This window comes from Callorhinus ursinus, unplaced genomic scaffold (assembly GCF_003265705.2).
Source record: "Callorhinus ursinus isolate GAN/ISIS: 27379988/994484 unplaced genomic scaffold, GSC_fseal_2.0 scaffold22, whole genome shotgun sequence".
Classification (NCBI taxonomy): Eukaryota; Metazoa; Chordata; class Mammalia; order Carnivora; family Otariidae; genus Callorhinus; species Callorhinus ursinus.
This window is the reverse complement of record NW_027397084.1, coordinates 10062209-10089387: the sequence shown is the minus strand read 5'-3', so window position 1 is coordinate 10089387 and position 27179 is coordinate 10062209. Positions and strand designations below refer to the sequence as shown.

Sequence of the window (27179 nt, the reverse complement as noted above, 5' to 3'; positions counted from 1 at the left end):
TGTGATATGGTACATGCCAGGTCACATGGTACCTTGTTTAGGTGTGAGAGGTCAGAGGGAAAATCACTGAGGGGCTTACGGAGATCAGTTGACAGACTCTGACTTATGTTTTGAAAACAACGCTGGCTGCTATATAGATGATGAGTGGTGGAAAAAAAAGCAGAAGCTGGGCTATGAGTTAGGAGGCCAGTTGAGGCCAAATATCATGGTGGCTAGGACTATAGAGGAGGCAGTGGGAATGGAGAGAGGAGGTGGCGCTGTCTGGACATGCCAGTGGGCTGAATGTTGAGGTGAGGGATGTGCTTCAGATTTTTTGACAGCAACCTGATGGATGGTGGAAGCATGCACTGAGATGGGAAGACTGGAAAAAGAACAGATTTGTCAGGGTGGCAGATGGGACATGCTAAGTTGGAGACACCAAGGGGAGATGTCAAGAAGACAATTAGATATGTAGTTTAGGACTCAGGTAGAACATGATAGGTGGTCATCCAGGAAGTAGATGATGTCACTGATCAAGAAGACAGGAAGAGGGGGAAACTGGAGCCTGGAAATGAGACTGGGGCCAGTCTAATTCTTTCCAAGTTGATAGAGTCAGCACAGATGATGGAGAAGCAGAGGCCCAAGAGGTGATTCTGTGGTGGGAGGAAGAATGGGCAACATGAGAGACTTGGAGGAAGGCCAGGTTGGCTGACCTGGTGAACAGGGTCCCAACGCAGTAGGGTTCCCAGGAGTAGTTAGTGGTCAGGGTATATTCACTGGCAATATAACAAGTTTAGTTTTTACCCTCTAGGAGCATTGTGTAACTGTTTTTCGTTTTTAAGAGGATAGTATAGATGGGAAGTAGAGCTTGTGATCACATTCCTATATGTAAAAAAAAAAAAAAATCATTCTAGGTACAATGCAGACAACAGAGGAGTCAAAAATGCATCTAGGGACACTGCTTAGGAAGTCCAAGCAAGAGATAGCATAACTTGTAGTCAGGAGCTGAAGTGCCGATGGAAAGAAGTGGGCAGATGTAGAGACAGGAGATACAAGTCTACAAGATGTATTGGATGTGAGGCACTCTCTTAGTTTCTGGATTGCAGAGACAGACGGTGGTGCCATTCACTAAAAGAGGACTGAATTTTGGGGAAAAAGATTATGAGTTCAGATTTGGTCATGTTGACTTTGAAGTGCCTGATACCCATATGGATTTGTGAAGTAGGCAGTTCAAAGAGGGATAAATACGGAACTTTAATGATAAGGCTAGCAAGATGGACTTTGGCAAGAGCCATATGAATGGATTTTTCTTTAAAGAATGTGTTAAAAACCTCACTCAGAGTCAGGGCAATCGGCTCTTTCAAAAGAAATTCAATTTTATGAATGAAAACTATCTAGAGTAACTAGCTATTATTTATTGAGCTCCTATCATGTGGGTTTACTCTATGTCAAGCACCTACCAAGCATTTTACATACATTATCTCATTTAAATCTCTCAGTGCTATGTTAGGTATTATGATCTGCATTCACAGATACAGAAACTGAGGATAGAAAAGTTGAGTAAAATTTCCAAGTTTATAAAGCTAGGAGTTTCTAGGGCTGACCTTTTTTTTTTTATCATGGTTTGTCTGATTCCATTGCTTGTGTTCTACTGTTCTATATAATAAAAATATTAAGAATAAAATTTCTTAGTCTGAGTCCTGATGAGGAGTTTTTAATGAGTTTATATGATTGATAAGTAATTACCATAGTGAATCCATTTTATGGAGAGGCTTCCTTTTTTTACCTTTTAAAAAATGTGAAATAATTGAAACCTCACAAGAAGTTGCAAAAATAGTAGAGTTCTTATGTACCCTTCACTCAGCATTCCCTGATGATGTACTTCATAACCTAAACATGATAAAATCTAGCAAATCGATATTAGTCTAGTATTAACTGAAGAATAGACCTTATTCAAACCATTTCTTTAAACATTGATCTATGGTCTTCTTTATGTTAAAAGTCAGTTTAATAATTCTTTCTAATGCATTGTTATGGGGACAGATTTTACTCAGACCTCCTTATGGATTTTTGCCAACAGAATTACATAACTGAATTTATTTGTGTTTAATTGATTTATTTTATGAAGAACATTGAAGTGAAATCTTCAGAGGAAAAATTTCTTGTTAAGTTTATAAACTTAGACTTATTCCTCATACCACCGATAAAAGGCTTAGCAAGGTATTTGAAACAATATCATTTTCTTTTGTTCTACATTATAATATAAATTTATCTCTAAGTTAAGTTACTCTTCACTGTCACTCTGCTTCAGTTGACTTTGGAGGAGACTGATGAACAACATATTGGATTTTTTAGACTTCAGATAAGTCAAGAGACGTTATGGTGAGATTTATACTTAGATTTAAAGAAATTGGCTTTTTAGCCATTGTAAGTATTAAGTAGAAGTCTTACTGTCATGTAAGGGTGACCATGTGTTCTTTGAAGTTAAGTGGCTACTTAATCAATCCTAGGTAAAGGTTTTAGGTTTTATCCTGGTTATTGCAAGATTTTAAACAGGGCAGGGACAGGGTCCAATTCATGTTGTAATCTGGTTCATGCTGTGGGAAGAGTTGACTGTTGCTCGGGACAAGGGTAGAAGCAGAGAGACTGTTAGGACAGTGAACTAACATTACAAGTGACACATGCTGGTGGCCCAGATTAGGATGGTAGTGAAGGAGGAGCACGGAATGGTGAGGTACATATTGAAGACAGAGGAAACATGAGGGGCTGATGGGCTGGGTAGAAGAAAAAGAGAAGAATCAGGGATTACCATAAAACTTTTAACCTGGGCAACTGGGTGAGGAGTGCTCTGGTTTACTGAGAAGAGGAAATGGGGGGAAGAGTAGGCTTACAGAGACCTTCCTCGAAAGGTCTCACATTTTTTCTTATTCCTTTTCTCATTTACTTTTTAAAGAAAGAAAGTGTAGAGAGCCTGATCCAGTCCCTTTGTCCTGTTCTTGTCTGTGTTTCTTCTGTGATGTACTAACTTACTCTGGTATTTGTAAGGAAATAACTCTGAACTAAACAACAAATCATTTTTCGCCTCAGCCTTGCCCCAGGACCCTGGCCTTCCGTGCTGACATCATTGCTGATGTCATCTATTCTGCCATCTCCTGTATCAAATTAGTGATGATGTTCTTTGGCTGTACTTTGTTTGGATACTTCTTGTTCTCCTTTCCGATACGTTCCCACTTCAGACATGAGTGCCCAGAACAATTATTTTTACGAGTCTCCCCAAATACTTGATAAGTAAAATAAGGAGGTGCACAGTGTTCTTCAATCTCCTCTTGCCTTGACGCTCCCTGCTTATCCTGAGAATCTACCACATCTTCCACAAGACATTTAATTTCCCCTCCAGCACACACTGATTTTCTCACCATCTGAATTATAGAATGTGGTTTTCTGATTTATGATGTTAATAAAAATATGCTGCCTGGTGACTGATCCTAAGCTACTTAAGGTGTCTATGTCCTGTTCCTCCAAGTGGCTTCTACAGGGGCAGGAAAATATTGTTTTTTATTGATTGTGTCTATTACTTAGCACCTAGTACACAGCAGAACACAAAGAAGACGTCTAATAAATGCCTGCTACCTTGAATGGATGTGTCTTTTCTGGAAATCAGAACTTATCAAGTGTCTTGATTCAGTGGTATATCATCTAATAAATGAGAATCTTACATTTATTTTTAAAAACCACCATATTTTGCTTATTACCCAGACTTCATTATTCTACTATAACAATTTTGTTTAAGTAATATTAGAATATAGAGTTGGCAGCCTTCTTCATTTATTGGCAGGAGTTCGGGATCATGTGAGTAGCCCCCAAAAGAAGATGATTCTGTCTGGTCCAGTGAACGAGTGGGTTCTAATCTCAGATTGGCTCTTGTCTCTGTGCTGGGAAAAGGCACATGTGGTAGGAACATAGGATGGAAATAGTATGCTACAATGAAAACAAGCTTAAACTTTGAGGGAAGGCAGAACTGTAATAATTCTAAATGTGCAATTAGCTAAATGTGTAATTTTGAGCACACTGCTCTTTCTGACCCTCACGTTCTTATTCTGTGATACAAGAATAAAATGGCTGGCTAATCGAGTAGTTAGAAGGATTAAGTCAATTAATGTATATAAAGTGCTTAGCCCAGTTTCTGACACAAAGTGAGCCTCAAGACGTGCTAGTTATTGTCGTTATAGTAAAAATAAGTAAAAGTAGCCTTTCTCAATCCATTTGGGAGATTGTGGCAGGCCCTCCCCCAACCTCTCTTATTTCTCTATTTCGACCTCATGAGCATCTATGGAAGAAAAGTTTTCTACATCCTTAGGGTACAAGTGAACCCAGACCTGTCAGGCTTTTCCTAGCTTTACCACCAGAGAGTAAATTTTTCTCTCTCCTTAGTTTCAATTCAAAAGTCCAGGCAACTGTCGTTGATAGCAATGTATTGGATCACTGGAATTTGCTGACAGTAGAACTTAAATGTTCCCACACCCAAAAAGTCAGTGTGTGAGGTGTTGGATGTGTCAGTTAACTCCATGAGGGCAATCTTTTCCTAGCGTCTACGTAGATAAAATCGGCACATTGTGTGCTTTAAAAATCCTAAATTTGTTTGTCAATTACATCTCAATAAAGCTGATACAATGAAGTCCAAGGGAAGGATTTTCACAGACAAAGGCCTGTTGGATCCCTCGCCCACCCTTCCGTGAAGGGTTTGTGGGACTATAATCAGCAGCACTCACTGGGACACAGAATTAAGATGGTGGTTAAGTAGAGCAGTTCTCAGAAAAGGTGTGGTGAGGGGCGCCTGGGGGGCTCAGTCGGTTAAACATCTGCCTTCGGCTCAGGTCATGATCCCAGCGTCCTGGGTTGAAGCCTTACTCTGGGCTCCTTGCTCAGCAGGGAGTCTGCTTCTCCCTCTGCCTGCCACTCTCCCTCCCCCTGCTCTTGCTCTCTCTCTCAAATAAATAAAAAGAAAATCTTAAAAAAAAGAAAAAGAAGAAACGATGTGGTGGATTTCTTGGAAAAAAAAGGAGAAAGGAGGCCAGGTAGACAAATAGCTGACATTTATGATAACTCTTCTTATTACCATCATCAGCATTGGTATCGTGCCAAAGTACCTCGAATAATCAATCCAGTGCAGGCTGAGGATCTGCAGGACCTTTCGTTGGCACTGAAAAAAATGAAAAAAAAAAAAAAATTAAACTGAAGTTTAAAAACAAACCTTCAGTGTTAGTAGAATTCAGAAATCTATGGCTATCCCTATTGCTGGAAAGAAAACATCTTGGCCTCTGGACACTCTGAGCCTGTGGTCAAATGCAGCCATCATCATTAAGACCTCCCCAATGTTTAGTTAACAAATCCATTTAAGTGGTAGGTGTTTATGTATGGATGCCTTATGCATGGTTGTAAAAACTTTTTAAATCAAGTCGGGAAGCATACATTTTTTTTCCTTTTTCGTAATTATGTTCTTTTGACCAAAAGTATTATATTTTCTCCGAACTAGATAAAATGTTAGTGCCAAAACAAAGAAAACTGTGCTGACATCTTGTTTATATATTTTTAAAGGTTTTCTTTCAGGAGACTTCTGCAGCGATTATTCATAGTTTCCTCTCTCTTTTCATATGGTTTTCATTTAGGTCCAGTTATGTTGCAAACAACTCTTAATTTTTTTGTTGATTTATTGTTTTAGGTGTGTTTTGCTCAGAACAAAAAGGTCTATCCTCTCCCCTGTAGCTATAGGACTCATTAGTACTAAGTAGACACCTGGGCTTCAGGCAATCCTGAAGGTAGGATTTCTTAAAATGGCTGAAGGGTAACCAAATAATAGAAGACTGTGAGTGGAAAGAGTGGATGTTGGAATTGAAGGAAAACTGATACTTGACCTACAGAACCATCTAAGTTCTTGATAACGGGGACCATGACTTTCTTTGAAGTTACCACTATTGCTGTTTGGACACAGAAGTGGAAGGGGCCATACTCCTTTGCCATATGTATACTGTCCTTGCGACATAGGGATTCCCAAGGCTTCAGGAGTATAGGGGAGAGATTAATTTTCACGAACCTGCAAGGTTTCAGAAGACTCAATGGAAAAGGTCAGCTTAAGTTCATTTATATTTTTCATATAAAACTCAGGCTAATGATTTCAGTAGTTCTTTTTTCTTTTTGTCGAGAACATTGCTATGTGCTATAGTGTTTATATAGGTAGGTAGCCATATTTTTATTCAATATTATCTAACAGTATCAAAGTTGAATAGCCACAGAAAGCCAGAATACAAAATCAATTGCAAGGCAGTAGTATCTATGATGTCAAAATTGGGTGGAACAGAGGTGGGGGTTCGGTGTTCAGTGGGGAAGAGACTCCCATGGGAAGATTTCTTGAAGGCAAAGGAACTTCATTCAGTTTTTAAGAATGAGTGGACTGAAGGGCAGAGTAAGGACAATGATATTTTAAGTGATGGGTGAGAAGCACATAGCTATTTCTTGGGAGAGTGAGCAGATTCATCTGGCTGGAGCAGAACCCTTATTTAAGGAAGTTAGGCTTAGTTTACATTAGGGTTCACTCTTTGAGTTGTACATTCTGTGGGTTTTGACAAATGTATGATGACATGCATCCATCCTTATCATACTATAAACTGCCTTGTTTGCAGTCCCTAAAAATTACAAGCTGGTAGCTGTACTGTTGTTTAAATTGTATGACAGTGCACCAGGAGATGGACCCATCATTTCTAGTGTCCCTCAGCTTCTGAGCAGGTTCAGTTTTATATACAACAGAATTCCTGTACAGCGAAGTAAAAAGAAGCCATCTCTGTGAGCACATGGTGTAGACACAATGTAGGCTAAACATGGTCGAAAAGAATCTTTTGGTTTTTATCTCTTTCTCTTATCCCTAAATTGCTACCTATTTTCTTTTGTTTGAATAGTAAAGTTAATATGAAGAACTAGATAGTGGTATAAATAAATGTGATAATGTTTAATCTACTTTTGGGTCTACCCATTCTTTTTTGTACAACATTAAAGAACATGGATTTCTTTCTAAAAAAAAAAAAAAAAAAGTCTGGGACAGGCAAGCAGGCAGGGCAGCCTCTATCTTCTACCAACATTGTACATGCCTGCTCCCAGTGTTCACAAGTACAAGCTGCCGCTGTAGTCGGGGCCACTGGGGTGGAGGATGGAGCCAGTCCCAGCAGAAGCTGACCAGCTGGGGATGGTTGCCTACGCAGACTCTGGCCCCATCAAGGTGGGCGTTGCAGGAGAGAATATAAGGCAGGCCTCCTAAGACAGAGATGGAGGGGCCCTAGTGCCCTACCCAACACAGGGTCAAGGGCTCTCTTTAGGCCTGGGCGGAGCTCTCTGGAAGTCCCTAGGAGCAGGTGTGGGCCCTCGTCATGCCTCACAGGCTGTCTCTGGGAGAAAGAGCTCATGGCAGCGCTGTACTCTTTCCTATGGAGAGACTACCCTGTGGCCAATGGTCCAGAGGTCAGCGTCGATCTCAAAGTCACTGCCCTAAAAATTCCCCGTGTCCACAAGATGTGAGTTTCAACTCATTTCATAAGAAACTTTTCAGAACATTATAGTGCCTATTGTCTGAAGAACTTTATTCAGCAGTATGGATAATAATAGAAGATTATCTAGATAATACTGACTATGAAGGAAAGGATCAGTTTATTTGTGCTGCTAATTGACTTTGGTGTGACTTTTTATCCATAAGCTTATTTTCTTTTTTAAAAAAAGTATTTTTTTTCTGTTAAGTTAGAAAATTTAGGTTTAAGGGAAAATCACTAATAAACTCACCATCCGTAGGTGGACTAACATTTTACTGTGCATCTTTCCTGTCTTCTGTTTTCTCTGCATGCATTGTGTTTATTTAAAAAACAAATTGGGGGGCGCCTGGGTGGCTCAGATGGTTAAGCGTCTGCCTTCGGCTCAGTCATGATCCCAGGGTCCTGGAATCAAGCCCCACACTGGGCTCCCTGCTCAGTGGGGAGTCTGCTTCTCCCCCTCCCTCTGCTTCTCCCCCTGCTCGTGCTTTCTCTCTCTCTCTGTATCTCTGTGTCTTGAATGAATAAATAAAAAATCTATTAAAAAAACAAATTGGGCATAGTGTTTTATATCCTGATTTTTTCAATCTAAACATCATGAGCAAAATGTCTTATAATTCATGCTCTGCTACAATAGACTTTTTAAATGACTGCATAGTATTCCATTGTATGGTTCACAGACTCTTCATAATTTTGTGGATTATCTTGATATCATTCTGAGATGTGGGGGGGGTATTGTTTTTTTTTAAGATTTTATTTATTTGAGAGAGAGAGAGAGAGAGAGCATAAGCAGAGGGCAGGGGCTGAGGGAGAAGGAGAAGCAGACTCCCTGCTAAGAGCCCAATGCCGGACTGGATCCTAGGACCCCGAGATCACCACCTGAGCCAAAGTCAGACGCCTAACTGACTGAGCCACCCAGGCCCCCCAATATTGCTTTTTATTACCATTTAGCTGGGGAAGGACTATGAGTCGGACAGGTGAAGCAATGTTATTTGGTGGAAAGAACCTGGACTTAATCAGGAGTCTTCCTTTGTCCTGATCCAACCTCTGGCTCCATTCATTGATCTAGTCTTGAGCTTTGTTATTTTCTCTCTTGGAGTTTAGGTACTTTGCCTTTAAAAACTAGCAGTTGCTTTAATATTCTGTAACTAGGATGTCACTACAAATCAGGAACAAAGGTAAGACTAAATTCTTTCATTAAAATTACAGCAATTGACAGTAGTCTTTTTTTCTGTGACTCTGTTTGAGCTCAGGTGTACAGACTTGAATTAGTAACAGTCTTTGGTTCATAGCAGACTTGTACCATTGACCCACAAATGATCCCCTGTAATTTATTTGGGGGTTTCTTTGGTGTTAATATTATATAGAAACACGTGTATATTTCCCCTTCCTTGCAGTAAACTCTTTAAGGCTGTCTACTAGTCAAACTCTAAGTTGTCATTTTTAAAAACACAAATGACATATGTTTTATTTACCATTATGCCTCTAGCACCTACTATAGTGTCTGTTGCCTACCAGTTGTTCAATCAATAAATGTTTCATGATTGAATAGCCTTCACATGGACTTGTTGCCTGGGTGAATATTTATGGGTAGAGGAGACTCTCTTGTCAAAGCTTCCTAAAATGTGGACATTAGCAAAAGAGGCAGGTTATTAAAATAAACTTACACCATTGAAATTGGTAATGACTGTGAATGAAGAATAAAGCAGACATATTCACTAGGAAAAGCTAGGCGACAGTAAAAGACTGAACAGAAGTTTTATTAAATGTGAGTTAAAAAAATGAAAATGAACAAACCCATCGTTTCATATTGTGGTGGAAGCACAACACTCAAGAAATGCATCCCCTTAGTCTCCACAGTAACATGGGAATGTCAGAAGGAAGCTTTCAATATTGGCATTTTTTAAGAGGAAGATGAGAAATTCAGAAAAGTGACTTCTTGAGGTCACGTAGCTGGTAAGTGGCATCTCTAGGATCCACATTATATCTGTCTGACCATGAAGGTAGGAGCCTTAATACATGATGATAAATTGTCCAAAAAATGACATAACAGTTCTTTAGAAAATGTGAGAAAAGATTTCTTCTGAAACACGTTTATAATACAAGCTGTTTCCCAGTCAGGGAGGAAGATGCCTTTTCTAAGAAACCATGGGTAGTTGGCATATAGTAAACTCTGGAACTTCTACTCTTTCTTGTTCGTTTACCTTGGACTTATGGCTACAGAATCTCTTTGCAATCCCTGTGATATATACACATAAGCCACACCTATGACTCCATGAACATTAAACGTTTCACAGAAGCCTTTTTTCTCTGTCTTGACTTGTTATTTCTAAGTCAGTCTCCCTGGTGGGAACTGGTGGTTGCTGTGGATTTCCTTTCCTCTTTGGAGTTAGTAGGTGATCTGTACTGCATGGCCAGTAGACTTGATATTATTTTTATGCTGTTACAGAATTATAGTAGAGGACACAGTAGATTGGCGGCCCCATGACAAAATCGTCCTCAGCTCCTCTTCTTATGAGCCTCATGAAGCAGAGGTCCTCACTGTGAAAGAAGTCCAGGCTCACCATGTTAAGATCCATGAACGGCTCAAACACCGGCATGTTGGTAAGGCTTTGGTTTGTTGGAGAAGGGAAAAGGATGAGCTGGGAAGAATGTGTTCGGCAACCTGCCTGGGGATCTTGTGTCCAGTGGCCATTCAGAGGGGATGGATAATACTTTGCTGCTCCCTCTCCCTAGACTCATCCTAGAAGGCTTTACCTCTATTCCCTCATTAATTGTATTGCTTAACTTTTAAAGAATACTTAGGTGTGAAGGAATTTTTTGTTTTGTTCTTTTACTTTTTACATATAATGGCAAGTTTAGAAGCGAGCAGAAAGGTTAAGCATGTTGTTCAAGGTCACTGGGCATTTTCATGGCTAAGCCAGAATAAACCTCAGGGGAGCTGAATTTCCAGTTCATTTCTTGACACACTGAATCATACAATCACTTAGAATTCAACAGTTATTGTAAATAATGGTTTCTTTCTCCATACTCAGGAATGTGTCCTTCCTGACACTTTATGTACTGACTGCTACTACTACAATTAAAAAGATAAAAAGCTAGATACCTTTTTTCAAAAAGAAAGTGTAAATATTTTTATACATTATGCACAGTTCAAATACTTTGCACATAAATTATAAATAGCCATGAGGTTCCAGGTTCAGTCCAAGTAATATATTCAATCCAAGGATTCTAACTAATAAGTAATAAAACGTGGAAATAGAGCGGTTAGGGACTATCTTTTTGTCTCTGACGTGGGAGAGGAACATACATGTATTCAGCAGGATTATGTCTAAAGCCATTTCTAAATCATAGTTCCAAGGATGATTTCTTTTTTAAAAAGTGGAGAAATCTCCAGCAGTCCTTGCTAGTAGGATGCAAGGTGCAGTGTAAATGGTGCTCAGTGGAACAGACCAGCAGGGCACTTCATTCCTGCCCCTGAGGAGGCTCCCTCAGGCAACCCTGAGCTTAAGACCCATCATGAGAGGACACTGCCACTGCTCTTTGTCCCTTTACTCCTGTACATTGCTGCTTTAGCTTTGTCACTGCCTCAGTCAGTCTGGGATTCTTCACTTTCTTCGAGGAGGTCCACGGACGATGTACAACCAAACACTCAAGTCTCACGCCTATGAATTTAAGGAAGGAGGTTGGGGACCCCACTAATTGGACAGGTGTGCCCTGACTTCCTTGTCCCAGTACCCACAGTTATTAAGGAGAAATGAATTTTGCTCGAACACTCTCACTCTGATCCCGAAGAGAGATATGTGAACGAGCTTTTCATTTCTCAGCTGACATTTGTGGAGAATGCCCGAGGAAAAGCAACCTTAATGTTGGTAGGACTTCCGAGGGGAAAGGAGTGTTTTCATTTGTCAGGTTCTCTGGGTCCCCAGCTGGCAATTTCCGAAATAGGTTTTTAAAGTTTTTTTTTTTTTTCTTGTCCAATTCCTATTGCCCCAGGAAGCGTCCATGTCATGGAGGATGGCCGATACATTCGTTTGGCTGCAGAGGTTGGACTTTTGACCCGAAATATACAAATCCAGCCTGATATATCATGCAAGGCGAGACTACTTGTGGGGTCCTTCAGAATATCCAGCAGTGAGGAATTTTCAGGTAAATGGAATTTTAAGTCAGTAAGCATTACAGATTGGAGCCTATTCATCTGGGACATTCAGAAATTCCAACTGTGAGAATTTTCATTTATAAAACAAAACGTTCGAATTAGATGGCTCCTTTGTGCTCTGAGAAGCTATGAATTTTCAGTTCTAATCTGTGCTTAATTATCAGTGTGATGTTAAAATAATATACTAGCGATCAGCACATATGCACATTTTTACCTCAAAGAAAACATCTTCAGCAGATGTGAAATTTCCTCTGCTTTGAAATTATAGATGATTTAATGGCCACTTGAATTTTATCTCTTTCCTGAATTTCTATTACTCTTTCCCAGTAGCATGCTATATCTGATGGCAGGCCTCAACTCATGCTATAAATTAATAGCATAAATTTAAATAAAAATGATTTCCATATTCTAGACTACTTTAGGATCAGTTCAATCTTTCTCATTTCTTTCAAGCTTTAACTCTTTTGGAATGCTGCAACATTTTTTGATTAAGACCTTGTTCTTAAACTTGTGTCCCTTAACTATTATTCTAGAATTGTTTCCTGGTCAAATAAATTTGGAAAGGATATCATTGTAGCTCCATCTTAGAAGATCACTGAGTACATGAATATAATAAAGGCTCTGAGAAGGCGTGGAATAAAGGCTCTAACTACTTCCCAAATATATTGAGCACAAAACACTTTTTTGTTGGCACATCTGTTCTACCAGTATGGTAAAGGGCGGTATACGTACTGAACTTAAATCAAAAGTTCAGGATTTCTGGCCCATGGAATAAGCTCTCTTTCCATAGGCCCTGTGTCCATGAGTCCTCAACAGAAGTGACTTTGCTCCTCCCTTCCACCCAAAAGACATTTGACAGTGTCTGGAGACATTTTGCTCGTCACAGCTTGGGGGAGCTTCTTGGCATCTAGTAGGTAGATGCTAAAGAGCCTACAGTGTATCCTGCAATCCTACAAAGCAAGGACAGCCTCCCACAAGAAAGGATTCTTTGGTCTGAAATGTCAATAGTGTTGAGGTTGAGAAACCAGGCTTTAGAAGACTGAGGCACAGGCTGAATCCTGGTCTTCTGGAAAGGAGACAGGGTCCCTTTTAACCAAAACTGCTGGCCATGTGAACATGATCACAGAATAGAAGGCCAATTCTGACAGGTTAGCACCAGGCCAGAACTTAATGAGCAGCAAGACTGACATGGTCTTGAACTTCCGGCATTGCCTGATCAGGGTTTCTTAAATCATCCCAGGTGGGAAGGGATGTTATAGACTGGGATTAATGCCGATTTTCATGCCTATTTTATCTCATGCAATCCTAATATCTTTGTGAGAGAGACATTTTTATAGATGAGGAAACTGTAATAAAATTGCCTGCTTATGTGTGAAACTCACTTAAGAGCTTGTGAACAACTTGAGGGTACGGTTGGATCTTTCATCACCATTTTTCTAGTAAAGGAACTACTATGTATTGAGTGCTCCATAAATGGGAATAAAGAAAGTAAGTGAAGAGTAAGAAAAGTCATCCAGCTAGAAAGTGGCAGAGGTAACATTCAAATTCAAGTCTGATTCTGAAGCCCTTGTTAAATAAATTTCTAGTTTTGTAATCATTTTAGACTTAGAGAAGAGTGTCAAACATAGTATGGAGAGTTCTGTGTACCTTTTGCCCAGTCTTCCCTATTGTTAATATCTGACATATCTGCTACATTTGTCAAAACCAAAAAGTTAACATGGGTGCCTTACTCTTAACTAAATTTAAGATATTATTCAGATTCTACCTGTTTTTCCACTAATGTCCCTTTCTGCTCGAGAATCTAATCTGGTTTCCCACACTAAATTAAGAAGCCTTGCATTTTTCTGTAAATATACTCCAGAGCCTGGATGAAGTGGATTCGGCAGGTATAGGTCAAGGTTGCCAGCTACGGGTGCTGAACAATTATAGGGTAGAAAATTGGGCCAGGACTTAAAATTCCTACTTTTAAATTGGAGGCCCCTGTCATTCTTTTTCTGACCAATAACATCCAGCCATTTGTACTTCGAATTGTGATTTTCAAAAGGAAAAATAGGATAGTAGTTGTGAACATAATTGTTGTTTAATTCTTCACTTAAATGCTCAAGACATTTTAAGTACTTACTGTTTTTTTAAATTTTTTAAATTTTATTATGTTATGTTATTCACTATACAATACATCATTAGGTTTTGATGTGGTGATCCACGATCCATTGTTTTCGTATAACACCCAGTGCTCCATGCAGTACGTGCCCTCCTTTATACCCATCACCAGGCTAACCCCTTCCCCTCCCCCCTAAAACCCCGTTTGTTTCCTGGAGACCATAGTCTCTCATGGTTCGTCTCTCCCTCCGATTCCCTCCCCTTCATTTTTCCCTTCCTTCTCCTAATGTCCTCCATGCTGTTCCTTATGTTGCACAAATAAGTGAAACCATATGATAATTGACTTTCTCTGCTTGACTTATTTCACTTAGCATAATCTCCTCTAGTCCCATCCATGTAGATGTTAAAGTTGGGTATTCGTCCTTTCTGATGGCTGAGTAATATTCCATTGTATATATGGACCACATTTTCTTTATCCATTCATCTGTCGAAGGGCATCTTGGCTCTTTCCCCAGTTTGGCCATTGTGGACATTGCTGCTATGAACATTGGGGTGCATATGGCCCTTCTTTTCACTACAGTTGTGTCTTTGGGGTAAATACCCAGTAGCTCTATTTTTAATTTTTTGAGGCACCTCCACACTGTTTTCCAAAGTGGCTGTACCAACTTGCATTCCCACCAACAGTGTAAGAGGGTTCCCCTTTCTCCACAACCTCTCCAACATTTATTGTTTCTTTCCCTGTCCATTTTTGCCATTCTAACTGGTGTAAGGTGGTATCTCAATGTGGTTTTGATTCGAATTTCCCTGATGGCTAATGATGATGAACATTTTTTCATGTGTCTGTTAGCCATTTGTATGTCTTCTTCAGAGAAGTGTCTTCTCATGTCTTCTGCCCATTTTTTTACTTTATTATTTGTTTTTTGGGTGTTGAATTCGAGTTCTTTATAGATCTTGGATACCAGCCCTTTATCTGTCGTGTCATTTGCAAATATGTTCTCCCATTCTGTGGGTTGCCTCTTTGTTTTGTTGACTGTTTCCTTTTCTGTGCAGAAGCTTTTTATCTTGATGAAGTCCCAAAAGTTCATTTTTGCTTTTGTTTCACTAGCTTTTGGAGATGTATCTTGAAAGAAGTTGCTGTGGCTGATGTCAAAGAGGTTATTGCCTATGTGCTCCTCTAGGATTTTGATGGATTCCTGTCCCACATTGAGGTCTTTCATCCATTAGCTTTCAGTCACTGGTTAATATGCACATGAGTAAAAAGATCTTGTATGATTTAAAACTATGAATTACAACCATGTAAGTATAAGACATAAAAATCACAAATTAAAATAATACTGATATATTGCCTTGCCTGAGATTCTAGAACCACTTTCTAGTCTACAAAATAAGCTATTTATGTGTGGAATCTAGCATTTGGTATCCTTTGGGCCACTGTCTTATGGAGACAGGTTCAACAGCCCTTTCAGCTGTGTGCTATTGGTGAGGGAACTGTCAAAAATGTTACCACCAGACAAATAGTTTTTGGATGTTTTATCATTCAGTGAATATTTCTACACCATCTACCAGTGCCTCCTTAATCGGTGTCATTTGATAAATTTAGATATATTGGAATCCTGTCACCTGGTTACAAAGAAAGACATACATGGTCTTTTTTTTTTAAGATTTATTCACTTTAGAGAGAGAGAGAGAGAGAGAGAGAGAGAGAGAGAACATGAGTGGGGGAGGGGCAGAAGGAGAGGATCGGGGAGAGAATCTCAAGCAGACTCCCCACTGAGCACAGAGCCTCACATGGGGCTCGATCCCAGGACCCCAGACCATGACCTAAGCCAAAGTCAACAATTGGCCAGCTAACTGACTAAGCCACCCAGGAACCGCAGAAAGACATACATCATCTGTCTTTTTTTTTTTTTTTTTATTTTTTTATTTGTTTGTGAGAGAGAGAGAGAGAGAGAGAGAGCACACAAGCAAGGGGAGGGGTAGAGGGAGAAGCAGTTTCCTCACCCAGCAAGGAGCCCTATGTGGGACTCGATTCTAGGACCCTGAGATCATGACCCACACTGAAGGCAGATGCTCAACTGACTAAGCCACCCAGGCATCCCACATACATCAGCTTTCACTTCATCTGTCCTCCAGACCATGGTTTGGTCCTCCATGGCATCTGGGTGTTAGTTTCTCCTCTGTGAAAAGGGAGTGGGGAAGGTGGAGGGTTTAGGCTGAACTACTTTTGAACTTTAAATACTATTACTGAAACACTATAGCTCCCTTCAATTTTATTGAGAAAAATAACTTTATAGTTCACCTTTGGCAGTACCTTTAGAAAAAGAAAGAAAAAAGGGGCGCCTGGGTGGCTTAGTCAGTTAAGCATCCAACTCTTGGTTTTGGCTCAGGTTGTGATCTCAAGGTCTTGGGATTGAGCCCCTCATCAGGCTTCACGTTCAGCAAGGAGTCTGCTTGGGATTCTCTCTCCCTCTGCCCCTTCTGCTCGTGCTCTTTCTCTCTCTCTCTCTCTCAAGTAAGTAAATAAATCTTAAAAAAAAGAAAAAGGAAAAAGAAAGAAGAAAGAAGTAACATGAAGGATAAAGTTGTGACCTATGCGGCTAAAGGCACTAATTCCTGGCATACTAACTGTAGCGCAGTAGCTTGAACCCCAATGCAAGGCTATTCCACCACATCTCCCACTCCCCACAGTGTGCCTCCATGGGGGTTAATAGTACATCCTCTATACATTTGCCTACATCCCAAGGTGCAAAAGTTATTAATTCATCTCATTTTTTTCTATAATCGTGTTCTCATCTATTTTACTGAGAGTATATACATTGACATATTAGTGCTCATTATATTTTTAAATCAATCTAGTGGCTGTAGTTCATACTGTACTTTTGAAGTATCTACTTAAATTAGTACCAATAAATTCCTTGGTAAGACTAAATAATTCACTATCCTCTCCTGAGGTAGAAGATATAGAGAATGTTTTTATTGTGAAAATGAGACAGGGACCACAGTGTGGCTGGGATAAAAATACAGAAAAGATTTTATGGGGTCTTTAAAATTATTTAAAAATATGTTTTATATAATTGACCGTTATATTCCTTCTTGTAATATCTTTGTGAGGATGGCAATAGACCTTTCATATGGTGTCGCTGAGAGGAGACACAGCATTGAGGTGAGTGGCCAGGAACCCGTACTTCCTTCATTCTCTTCCAGGTCCTTGACCAGTTCAGCAGAAAAATACATGGCATCTGCCAGCTAACGTGCTCATCTCCAAAGCCTAGCTCTCTTCCCTATCTGTCTTTCCTCTCCCCCATCCTATTGCCAGACTCTTCAGACTGCACATGAAACCTTGGCAAGCATTCATGTGATATTTCTGGTGATGCATATGTTGTTAGTGAGACTCACTGTGTGAAATACAGTGCTGGTATTGAGAATAAACTATTACATTAAAAAAATTTTCTGCATCTCCTGATGCCCATAAATGGGCCATCCTTCTGCCTTTTGTAGGGCAGGAGAAAGTACCTGATGATCTGCATTTTGTTTGCAGGTGTCCTTCAATTTTCAAATGTGGAAATTCAGAACTTTGGGTCGCCATTGTATTCAGCCATTGAACTCACTAATGCATCGGCAGGATCCTGGATAATATCGTCCACTCTGCACCAGAGCTGCAGTGGGGGCATTCGTGTGGCTGCCAGTCACGGGATCATTTTAAAGGACAATCTAGTGTTTGGCACAGTTGGCCATGGCATCGACTTGGAGGGTCAGAACTTTTCTCTCTCTAATAACCTTGTGATTCTGATGACACAGTCAGCATGGTCCACCGTGTGGGTGGCAGGAATCAAAGTGAACCAGGCAAGGGACATCAGCCTCTATGGCAATGTTGTGGCAGGATCGGAGCGACTTGGCTTTCACATCCGAGGCCACAGGTGTTCCTCTCCTGAAGCTCGCTGGTCTGACAATGTGGCCCACTCAAGCCTTCATGGCCTTCATCTCTACAAGGAAAATGGGCTTGACAACTGTACTGGTATCTCTGGCTTCTTGGCTTTCAAGAACTTTGACTATGGTGCCATGCTGCATGCGGAGAACAGTGTGGAGCTAGAGGACATCACTCTGGTGGATAATACTATTGGTCTCTTGGCAGCGGTATATGTGTCTTCTGCTTCACAGGGCCACATTGAAAATGTACAGGTTGTACTTAGGAATTCAGTCATTGTGGCCACGAGCTCCTCTTTTGACTGCATTCAGGACAGAGTTAAGCCTCGCTCTGCCAACGTGACATCAACAGATCGAGCTCCTTCCAATCCAAGAGGGGGTCGAGTTGGTATTTTGTGGCCTGTATTCACCTCAGAACCAAATCGGTGGCCTCAGGAGCCATGGCACAGAGTGAGGAATGGCCATTTAATTTCAGGAATGATGAAACTTCAAGGTAGGAGGTTTTAGCTTCCAAGCAGTGTAGTGCTTAGGATCTTCATACATCTGTGCGTAGGATCTTCAATAGCATTCGGAAATTATATCAGCAAGAGGGTACAATGTAGTCCAGTGATTACTGTCCAGTTGATAACCTGCTGGCTATCGATGAGCACAGTGGTGGTTTATAATGACAGTGAGTGGCTCCTTAAAAAGTCATTGCTTTATTTATGTTGAAGACCTTTCCCAGTGATTATTTAATTTGATTATATGACAATTCTCTAGGTAGGTGTTCTTCTTCCCATTATAAAAAGGAGAAAACAGACGCAGAAATTGTGCTTCACCCAAGTTGGTTAGTAGGTGATGGGGCAACCTGGATTAGAACCAGTTATACCATAACCTATGATGTTGATCTTCCATCAGATCTCTTTGGTACTATTGTACTCACTCCCACTGGATCATGATCAAAACTTTGATGAAAAGTATTGCTCTTAAGACTTTAATGTGTTGGAATACTCTTCTCTTTTGCGTACAATGCCCATGTCTGGAAGAACTACTGATATTTTAAATTGGGATTTATACTAACTCCTGGAACTACCATGGATGGCTTAAATTTACTCCTAGATATGCATTGGTATAAGAATATTTAGTTCTGTATTCTGTATTTGTGGTTGGTAGGTTCTATGATCCAATGTTATGATATCTTAAATTTTTTTTCAGATGTCACCTTTTCTAGTTTTGTGAAGAGTTGCTATAGTGATGACCTAGATGTCTGCATCCTGCCAAATGTGGAGAGCACTGGGATCATGCATCCAATAACAGCAGAGAGGACCAGGATGCTAGAGATCAAAGATAAAAACAAGTTCTATTTTCCTCCTTCACAAGCTAGGTACCAGTTTTAGTATTTATAATAAGCCATGTTTATGAAGTATTTGGCAATTCCTCAAATCCTTAAGCACGTTTAAAAGAAAAGAATAAGATCATCAGTGTAAATAGAAGAAAGTTTTCCTGGAAAGATATGGTAGATTGATTGAATGGCTTGAGTTCTTTACCCTATGTTCACCCCCTTCAATACAAGATTTTTGCAATCTCTCCTATAGCAGAGGCAGAGGCTCTATTTCCCTCTGGAATTTGGGCTCAGCCATGTGACTTTTTCTGGCTAAAAAAGGGAGCAAAAGTGATAGAATGCTAATTTTACTATTGTTGTTTCACTGTTTTATCTTTATTAGAGATACTTCTTTGGGGTGTTTTCAAAATCACTGGAAAAAAATTTACCCTAATTCTTGAATCTTCCATGGAGTATGGTGTCACTAGTTTTCAGAAGAAGGCTCAGGAGCCCTTGTGCAGGGACTAGGAGGTCAAAGGAGACCATGTCTGTTGTCAGAAATCCCTGCACTGAATGAAGTGGCTTAGATATTGGCACTCGGACCCTGTGTAACTACTGTTCTTGAACATACGATCTGGGACTTTTAGACAGGGATATGAAAACTAGATGAGGGATTCTTTTTGTCATAAAAGGGAGTGGGAAGGTTAGGAGCAGAGATAATGGGTTACTTTCTTTTCCCCACAACATTGGGGGAAAACTCCTTTAGCTGAAAGAAAAGAATCAAGAAAACTTGCCCTAATTAGAAAGTTAATATGTTTGGCCTAACACCAATCTCTTTTTAATGCCCATCCCTGAGCCATTTTTTTTTTTTTTTGGTACCTAAACATTATGAACTTTGCCATTTGTGTTATTCTGTCATTTTTTGTCCTGCCCAATTTTCCTTAGGTTCATATCTTACTTATGGGATGAAATAGTTATAAAGCTAAATGATATTAGCATCTGATTCTTTGTATTATTAATACCTGACACATGGTTGGCATACAATAAATATTTAATATTATTACCAGTGGTACCTAAAATTATTAGACCAGGGGAAATCAAATAAATGCTCTATAATTCATTGCTATAATTGCTTATAACTTGTTTATATAACCCACTTAACTCTCAATTCTGAAAGTATAGGAACCATGTCTGTCTTTATCACCACTGTATTCCCCAACATATAAATGTAGGTTTTCAATAAATATTTGTTGAATGAAAATATCTATTTTTACTTTGTATATAGCACAAATAGAATTGATATTTATAATAATAATTTTAAAGTCCTGCAAGGCTCCAAAGTTTCATAAAGAAATGATTACATTATGTTCAGTAGATATTAGAGGAAGGAGCATTTTATTTTATCTTGCTTCTTACAAAATTAGCAATTGAAGCAAAGATTATATATATTCAGATATCTAGAATATTTGGTTATAAGAATGTCTTTCTTTTTGCCCATATAATGGGGAAATAACATTTTCTATAGAGTTTTATTTTGTATTTGTGTAGCACATTATTAGTAATAAAATCCTGTTGAATTTCTTTTTCTTTTTTCTAAGATTTTACTTATTTGTTTATTTGTGGGGGAGGGGCAGGGGGAGAGGGACAAGCAGACTCCACACTGAGTGTGGAGCCTGATGTGGGGCTCGATGTCAAGACCCTGAGATCATGACTTGAGTCAAAACCAAGACTCAGATGCTTAACCAACTGAGCCACCCAGGCTTCCCGAATTTCTTTTTCATGTCAGCTCTACCAATATCTGTTTTCTTTGTGTTGCTTATCATGGAATGAGAGAGTTGCTTTCTGTCTGTCTTCACAGGAAAGGTTTAGGAATGCTGGTCTGCCCTGAATCAGATTGTGAAGATCCAAGAAAATACCTCTTTAAGGATCTGGATGGGAGAGCACTGGGTCTGCCACCACCAGTGTCTGTATTTCCTAAAACGGAGGCAGAATGGACTGGATCCTTCTTCAACACAGGTTGGTTATATCTGAACTCGATGCCTCCAGCAGAGGGAGGATGCCTGTGAAGGAGCTGGGCTGGCTGGGTCATCTAGTGGGAACAAAAGAGCCAGGAGAGGAACTGAGTTCCAGCTGGAGTCTGTGCTATCACAGGAACGCTGAGGGATTAAGCAACGCCATGACAGCATTGTGATTCGCTCCAGGAGATTGCTTATACCTCTGTATAATGCGCAGATTCCAAACACACAGCTCTGTGCCCAAGTGAGATCCTCTCACTAGCATGCTCACCTGCACCTGGAGCAGCACTCTCGCTGTTCGCTGCTCCACAGTCAGCCAGGGAACCTGCTCCTCTGCCATCCGAGTCAACATTTCTCTTACCTCGGGAAGGACGGAAAGGCTCTCACTCTGGAGGGTGGTGGAGTAGATGTCCTGTAGCTTCCTTCCTTTCCTCTATCTGTTCATTGTCCCCCGAGGGCTGTACTCAAAATTCCTTCTTCTTGCTTATGCAGCCAGAGCCCATTTAGGGATCAGTTTTAATACCTGGAACCCCAGAGAGATCATTGTCTTTCTATGTCCACAAACAATGGGACTCTGAGTTTCTGTTTGAGATCAGGTGGAAACTGTTGCACATAAATCTAAAGAATTTCCCCAGCTTTCTTTCTGTTTCAGTGGTTGATCCTTTTCCATACTTCTCTTCTAGTCTCCCTTTCCTTTTTTAAGTTCTAAGTGAATGAATGTTCCGGGTCTATGTTCTCAGATTTCTTTGGTTCTCTCCCTAATTTTGCTAAGTCCAAGGTTGAAATATCTTCTACTGCTGATGACTTCTAGTTTATATCCCCAGCCCTGAACTTTGGTCTGGTATATCCAACTTACTCCACTGGGAAGTACAATCGGCATTTCAGACTCAACATACCCCAGATGGATTCTTGAGCTCTGCCTGCATCCCCAGCCTGCTTCTTGCCTAGTTGACCTTACCACCATAATTGGTATCATCATTCAAAATCTAGGAGCGAAACTTTATTCCTTTTTCTGATATAAATGCTCTCGCTTGTAAACCATCATCATCTCTCACCCAACAAGGGAATGGAATAGCCTCGTAATTTGATGTTCTTTCTTCTGTTCTTATACTGCACAATCTATTTTTCACATGGCAGCCATAGTGCTCTTTTCAACTTTCCAATTGTTTTCCATTCCCCTGGAATGAAATCCAAACTACAAGGCTATAAGTTTTGTAGTATCCAGTCCCTGACTACTTGTGACATCCTTTTTACTTATTCATCATGGTCTTATGTTTTCTTTAACACGCTAAGCTTATTCCTACCCCAGGGCTTGCCTTTGCATTGGCTGTTTCCTTTGCCTGAAATCTCCTGTTCTCATTTCTTTGCAGACCTGGCTCCTTCTGTTCAAATGACAGCTTCTCAGAGAAGCCATCCCTGGTCACCCTGTCCAAAAGAATTATGCCCCCCCCATTCATTTCTACCTCTACTGTGCCTGCTTTATTTTTTGTCTGAGTTCCACTATTTGAAATTATATTGTAAAGACCCTTGTTTACTGGTTGATTTATTGTTTGCTTTTTAAAGTGCAGACTTAGTGAGGGCAAGAGTTTTGGCCTGTTCGTTGTTGTATATTTGGGGAATGCTCAACAAAGAGTAGTTGATGGGTTGATGAAGTGAATGAATTGTTGATAGCCAAGGAGAATATTAATGCTATTTGCCCCAAACCATTCGAGAATGTACAGAAGAAACTGAGGCTTCAATTTAGGTCATGGGTTTAAGGATTTACCCATAATAGAAAATTTGGAACCAAGACTTTCCTAGGTCTCTTTTTCCTTGTTCCCACCTTACTTCCATTTGAACCACGGCTATTTTAACGTTTGGCTTTTACAGAAGTTTCTACGTAAGTCTTTTAATTACCATACGATTTCATGCTTCACTACTTTTTCACATTTCTCTTAAATATTTTCATAGGTTGAAGGCTTACCTTTGCAACAGGATGACATGCTGTGGGGACTACAAAATAGGTTTTAAAAAGTCAGTGCTGAGTGCGTGGAACATGCTAAGTAAATATTCATTTTGATATGTTGGTCATATCTGTTGAATATAACCAGCAAATACATTTTTGCACAGAGGAATAAAATGCAGGGAAAGTATATATTGAGAAAAATACGTGCAGCATAGTAAAAGGAAAAAAGATAGGCGGCTACTCTCTCATTTGCCACTATATGTATTCAGATAGCTTTCTATAGTAAGTTATCCTGTTGGCGTTAAGAGTCATCCCACTGTTACAGGTGTTTGTGCCATGGAGAAAAGATCCTACTTTCAAACAAAGTACAGGCATAATTGTGAGGGTTTTCTACACTTGTGGTTTTCGGTGAGGACCTCATTGCTGTAGAATCAGTACCAAGGGACGTGGTTTCCAGAGTATTTAATGGACATTACATTTCAGAAAATAATAAGGACCGAAGAGTGACTTAGTTTGGGTTGCTCCAGAGACAGACATTGATATAAGGCTTAGACTCTAGTAGTTTATGGGAGGGGGTGAGCATGGAAAGTAGAGAAGTGGGGAAGTAAGACAGGGAAAGAGGTGAAGCCAGGAAGGATGAACTCAAACTGGTTTCTACTGTGTGCAGCTAGAGCTCAAGTCGTGGGGGGGGCTCCAGGAGAACCCTTGGCACATGACCAAAACATATCCCTGCTAAGCTATGAAGAGGCTAAGGTATTTATATTCAAACCCCTGCTTGTCATTGGCTGAAGGATGCTTCTGGACATTAACTCTCTAGCCTCTTGGCTTTCCCTGGACAAAGACCAACTCTGCTCTTTCCTGTGGCCAGGAACAAACCTTTCTTAGAAGGAAGTGGTAGGTTCTACCAGCAATCTTTGGTGTGTGAAGGTGAGTGCTAAAAACATATGGCTGTGGCCTTGAAAATGTCTGGTACAAACAGGAGCTCTAAAATGGTGATCAAATACTCCATGTGTAGGGGGGGCCTGTACGGCTCAGACAGTTAAGCGTCTGCCTTTGGCCCAGGTCATGATCCTGGGGTCCTGGGATCAAGCCCCACATTGGATTCCCTGCTCAGCGGGGAGTCTTCTTCTCTGTCTCCCTCTGCCCCTCCCCCCGACTTGTGCTTGCTCTCTCTCTCTCTCTCAAATAAAATTAAAAAATCTTAAAAAAATACTCTATGTGTAAGTAACGGGGTGGTTGGATGAACTCAGATAGTTGCTTACAATGTGGTATAAACACACTGGTTAGGCATAAGCATGCTCTTGCGGCTCGATGTATATTTTATTTTTCTTAATTCTCTGATGCAGTTGTGAAATCTGATTCAATGGTAAAACTCCAGCAGATATTACAGTAGAACATTCCAATTACTGTCAGTGTGTAAACAAGCATAATTGGGAGTGTGTGTGCCTGTGTGTGAATATGTGGTTGAATGTATATAGGAAAGAGTATATGACTGACTGCTTTTGACTCCTGATGTTTTAAAGCTTTATAACATTTTAAATGAGGTTGCTATAGGTACTAACTACAAGGATTCCCGCAGTAGAACCTGCTGTTTACTGCACTAAAAATACAACCTGTATCTTCTTGCAATGAAGGAGACAGCACATAGTATAAAGGGTGTCTTCCAGGTGCTGACAGGATTGTATGGTTTTCCTTTGACTTCCAAAATATGAATAGATCCTCCTTCCCTAATTCATGTCCCTTTTTATTTTTTATTTATTTTATTATTTTAAAAGATTTTATTTATTTATTTGACAGAGAGAGACAGCAAGAGAGGGAAGACAAGCGGGGGGTGGGGAGCCAGAGAGGGAGAAGCAGGCTCCCCGCTGAGCAGGGAGCCCGATGCGGGGCTCGATCCCAGGACCCCAGGATCATGACCTGAGCTGAAGGCAGATGTTTAACCGACTGAGCCACCCAGGCGCCCCATCCATTTTTATTTTTTAAACCATTCTCTTGTATGCCACTTTCCAATTCCTGTACACAATCTGATAGATGAGAAAAGCACAAATTTAATCTGAAGAGGAGTGTCTATTTTGTATTTTTCCCCTTCAAGACAAGAATCTATAATATTCTGTAGAATAGGAAGAGGAGTGCGGCAGAGATTAAAATGGAGACCACTGGAACCAACTCTCATATTTTTTCCAAGTGGCATTGAATGTGACACACCCTTATGTTCTGTCTCAAATCTATTAATAAACAACTTGGAGTCCCTTGCCTTTGAGGATTATTTTTATTTTGAAAAATACAGATTGTATTTGCACATATAAGCTCATAGTGGAGCTACCCATCCAGACAGATATCCACAGGTCTCGGCATATTGTCATATACTCTAGCATTAGAAGCAAAAATTATCCATGTGGATCAGCTATAAGGAATACTGTGCCAGTGGGTTTTGCTATCTGTGTGATGCAGGGTGTGTAGCCAGGGGAAAAGTGAGCTGTTAATTTTGATTTGTACTTATCTGTAAGTTTGCATTTGCAGCCAACTTTGAAACATTCATGGCAATAGAGTGCAAAGCAGCTAATCCCAAGCAGGAGATCCTCTGAGAACAATTTGCATTTTATTCTGGAAGGGATTTCTTTTGACTATGGAAGCAGCTGATGATCTGAAGATCCAAAATCATGGAGAAAAAACAAGTCTTGAAATGGGTATCCCATTCAGGCAGGACTAGACAGGTGCCAGAGCATCCCACTCTGGCTTCTTAGTCATTTCCAGTCTGTCCCAGACTACAAATGGGTGGCTCTACCTCCCAGACCAGTTTGTATATGTGGAGCTACCTGTGTGGTTGAGAGAAGACTGGAAGAAGTCAGAGCTTTACTTTCAACGTCATTTTATAATTTCTGAGCCATGATGTAGAGAGTAGAAGGGGGGGGTGACCTGGAGGTGGCCCTCCTTGAGCAGCTTTTGCATGCTGCATGCTGAAGTTGGCATTTTCATTCATTGTGCAAATGCATTTTGGCCACCTACCGTCTACAAAGGCTTCTAAGGATGGGAGCTCCAGTTGTGAACAAGACAATGCTCCTGCTTTCATCAAGCTTATGTTCCAGTGGAGAGAGATATATAACCAAATAAAAATATTCCAATAGTGATGGGAGGTACGAAGAAAATAGTACAGGGTTTTGGGTTAGAGCAGTAGATTGAAGGTTGTGCATGTGTGCACGCAGGTGTAGATGAGGGAGTTGCTATTTGAAACAGAGTTACATTTCCAACAAGACCTGAATGAGGGGCAAGGGGTCACTGCTTGGAGCAGAGGGAGGAGCCTCCTAGGGACAGAGAGCAGCCAGAACAGAGGCTCTGAGACAGAGGCTTCCGCGTGTCTGAGGGGTAGGTGAAAAGGTGATCAGTGCTCCCGGTGTGTGATTAATGGGAACAGGAGTAGTTGCAGGTAGCCAGGAGCCAGCTCCTTCCTAGGCCAGGGCAATTTGATAAGATGATGCTGGAGGATGCATGTTGGAGGATGATGTTCACTCTCTGAAAAGATGGTACATGCAGCCGTGGAATGAATGAATAGGGAGTGGGAGTCAGACCAGGAGCAGGCAGGGCAGTTAGGAAGCTAAAGCTGGGGGGGCTTAGGGATGCACCACCCCACAGGTGGTCCGCTGACGTGTGCTGGCCCGCAAAGTCTTGCACTTGTCTATAATGAGATAATGACATGAATCGGTCGCTTAGAAGCATAGCAACTTGACAAGAGTAATTTTATGTCTGTTGACTCTAATAAAGAAAATTTGGGGCTTTTATTTTGTATGTCTAATTGGTCAGATAATTTATATTTTTTAAAGCGTTGGTCCTCGATGGCCTGGAAATTTTAAAACAAACAAAACAAAGCAAACTACCCTGTTTCTTACCAAATATTTTTCAATTGAGGAGGTAAATTTGAAGTGCTTAGGGCAGTGGCTTCTGTAGCCGACTCACCATCAGTATTATCTAGGACATTAAACATTCATTTGCATGTTGGGGGGGATTTTGAGTCAATAGGTATATGTGAGGCCCAGGCCTTTGTGTTTAAACACACATATACACAGATACACATTCATTCATACCCACAACCTCCCCGAGAGATTCTGTTGTGTTAAGGTTTGAGAATCACTAACTGTAGAGTAATATGCTTCCTTTGATGTAAATAGACAGGATGTTATGAAGACAATATTTT

At 40.4% G+C, this 27179-nt stretch overlaps 1 protein-coding gene across 6 annotated transcripts in view; it reads left to right on the top strand.

The window, feature by feature from the left end:
* PKHD1 (PKHD1 ciliary IPT domain containing fibrocystin/polyductin) overlaps nt 1–27179 on the top strand; it is a 484077-nt gene that overhangs the window by 333639 nt on the left and 123259 nt on the right. For all 6 annotated transcript variants that reach the window (XM_025890503.2, XM_073905082.1, XM_073905080.1 and 3 more), the window contains 5 exons: nt 9997–10151; nt 11544–11696; nt 17345–18223; nt 18925–19093; nt 20889–21046. In XM_025890503.2, the coding sequence (XP_025746288.1) occupies nt 9997–10151; nt 11544–11696; nt 17345–18223; nt 18925–19093; nt 20889–21046 (1514 nt within the window). The remainder of the gene's footprint in view (nt 1–9996; nt 10152–11543; nt 11697–17344; nt 18224–18924; nt 19094–20888; nt 21047–27179) is intronic.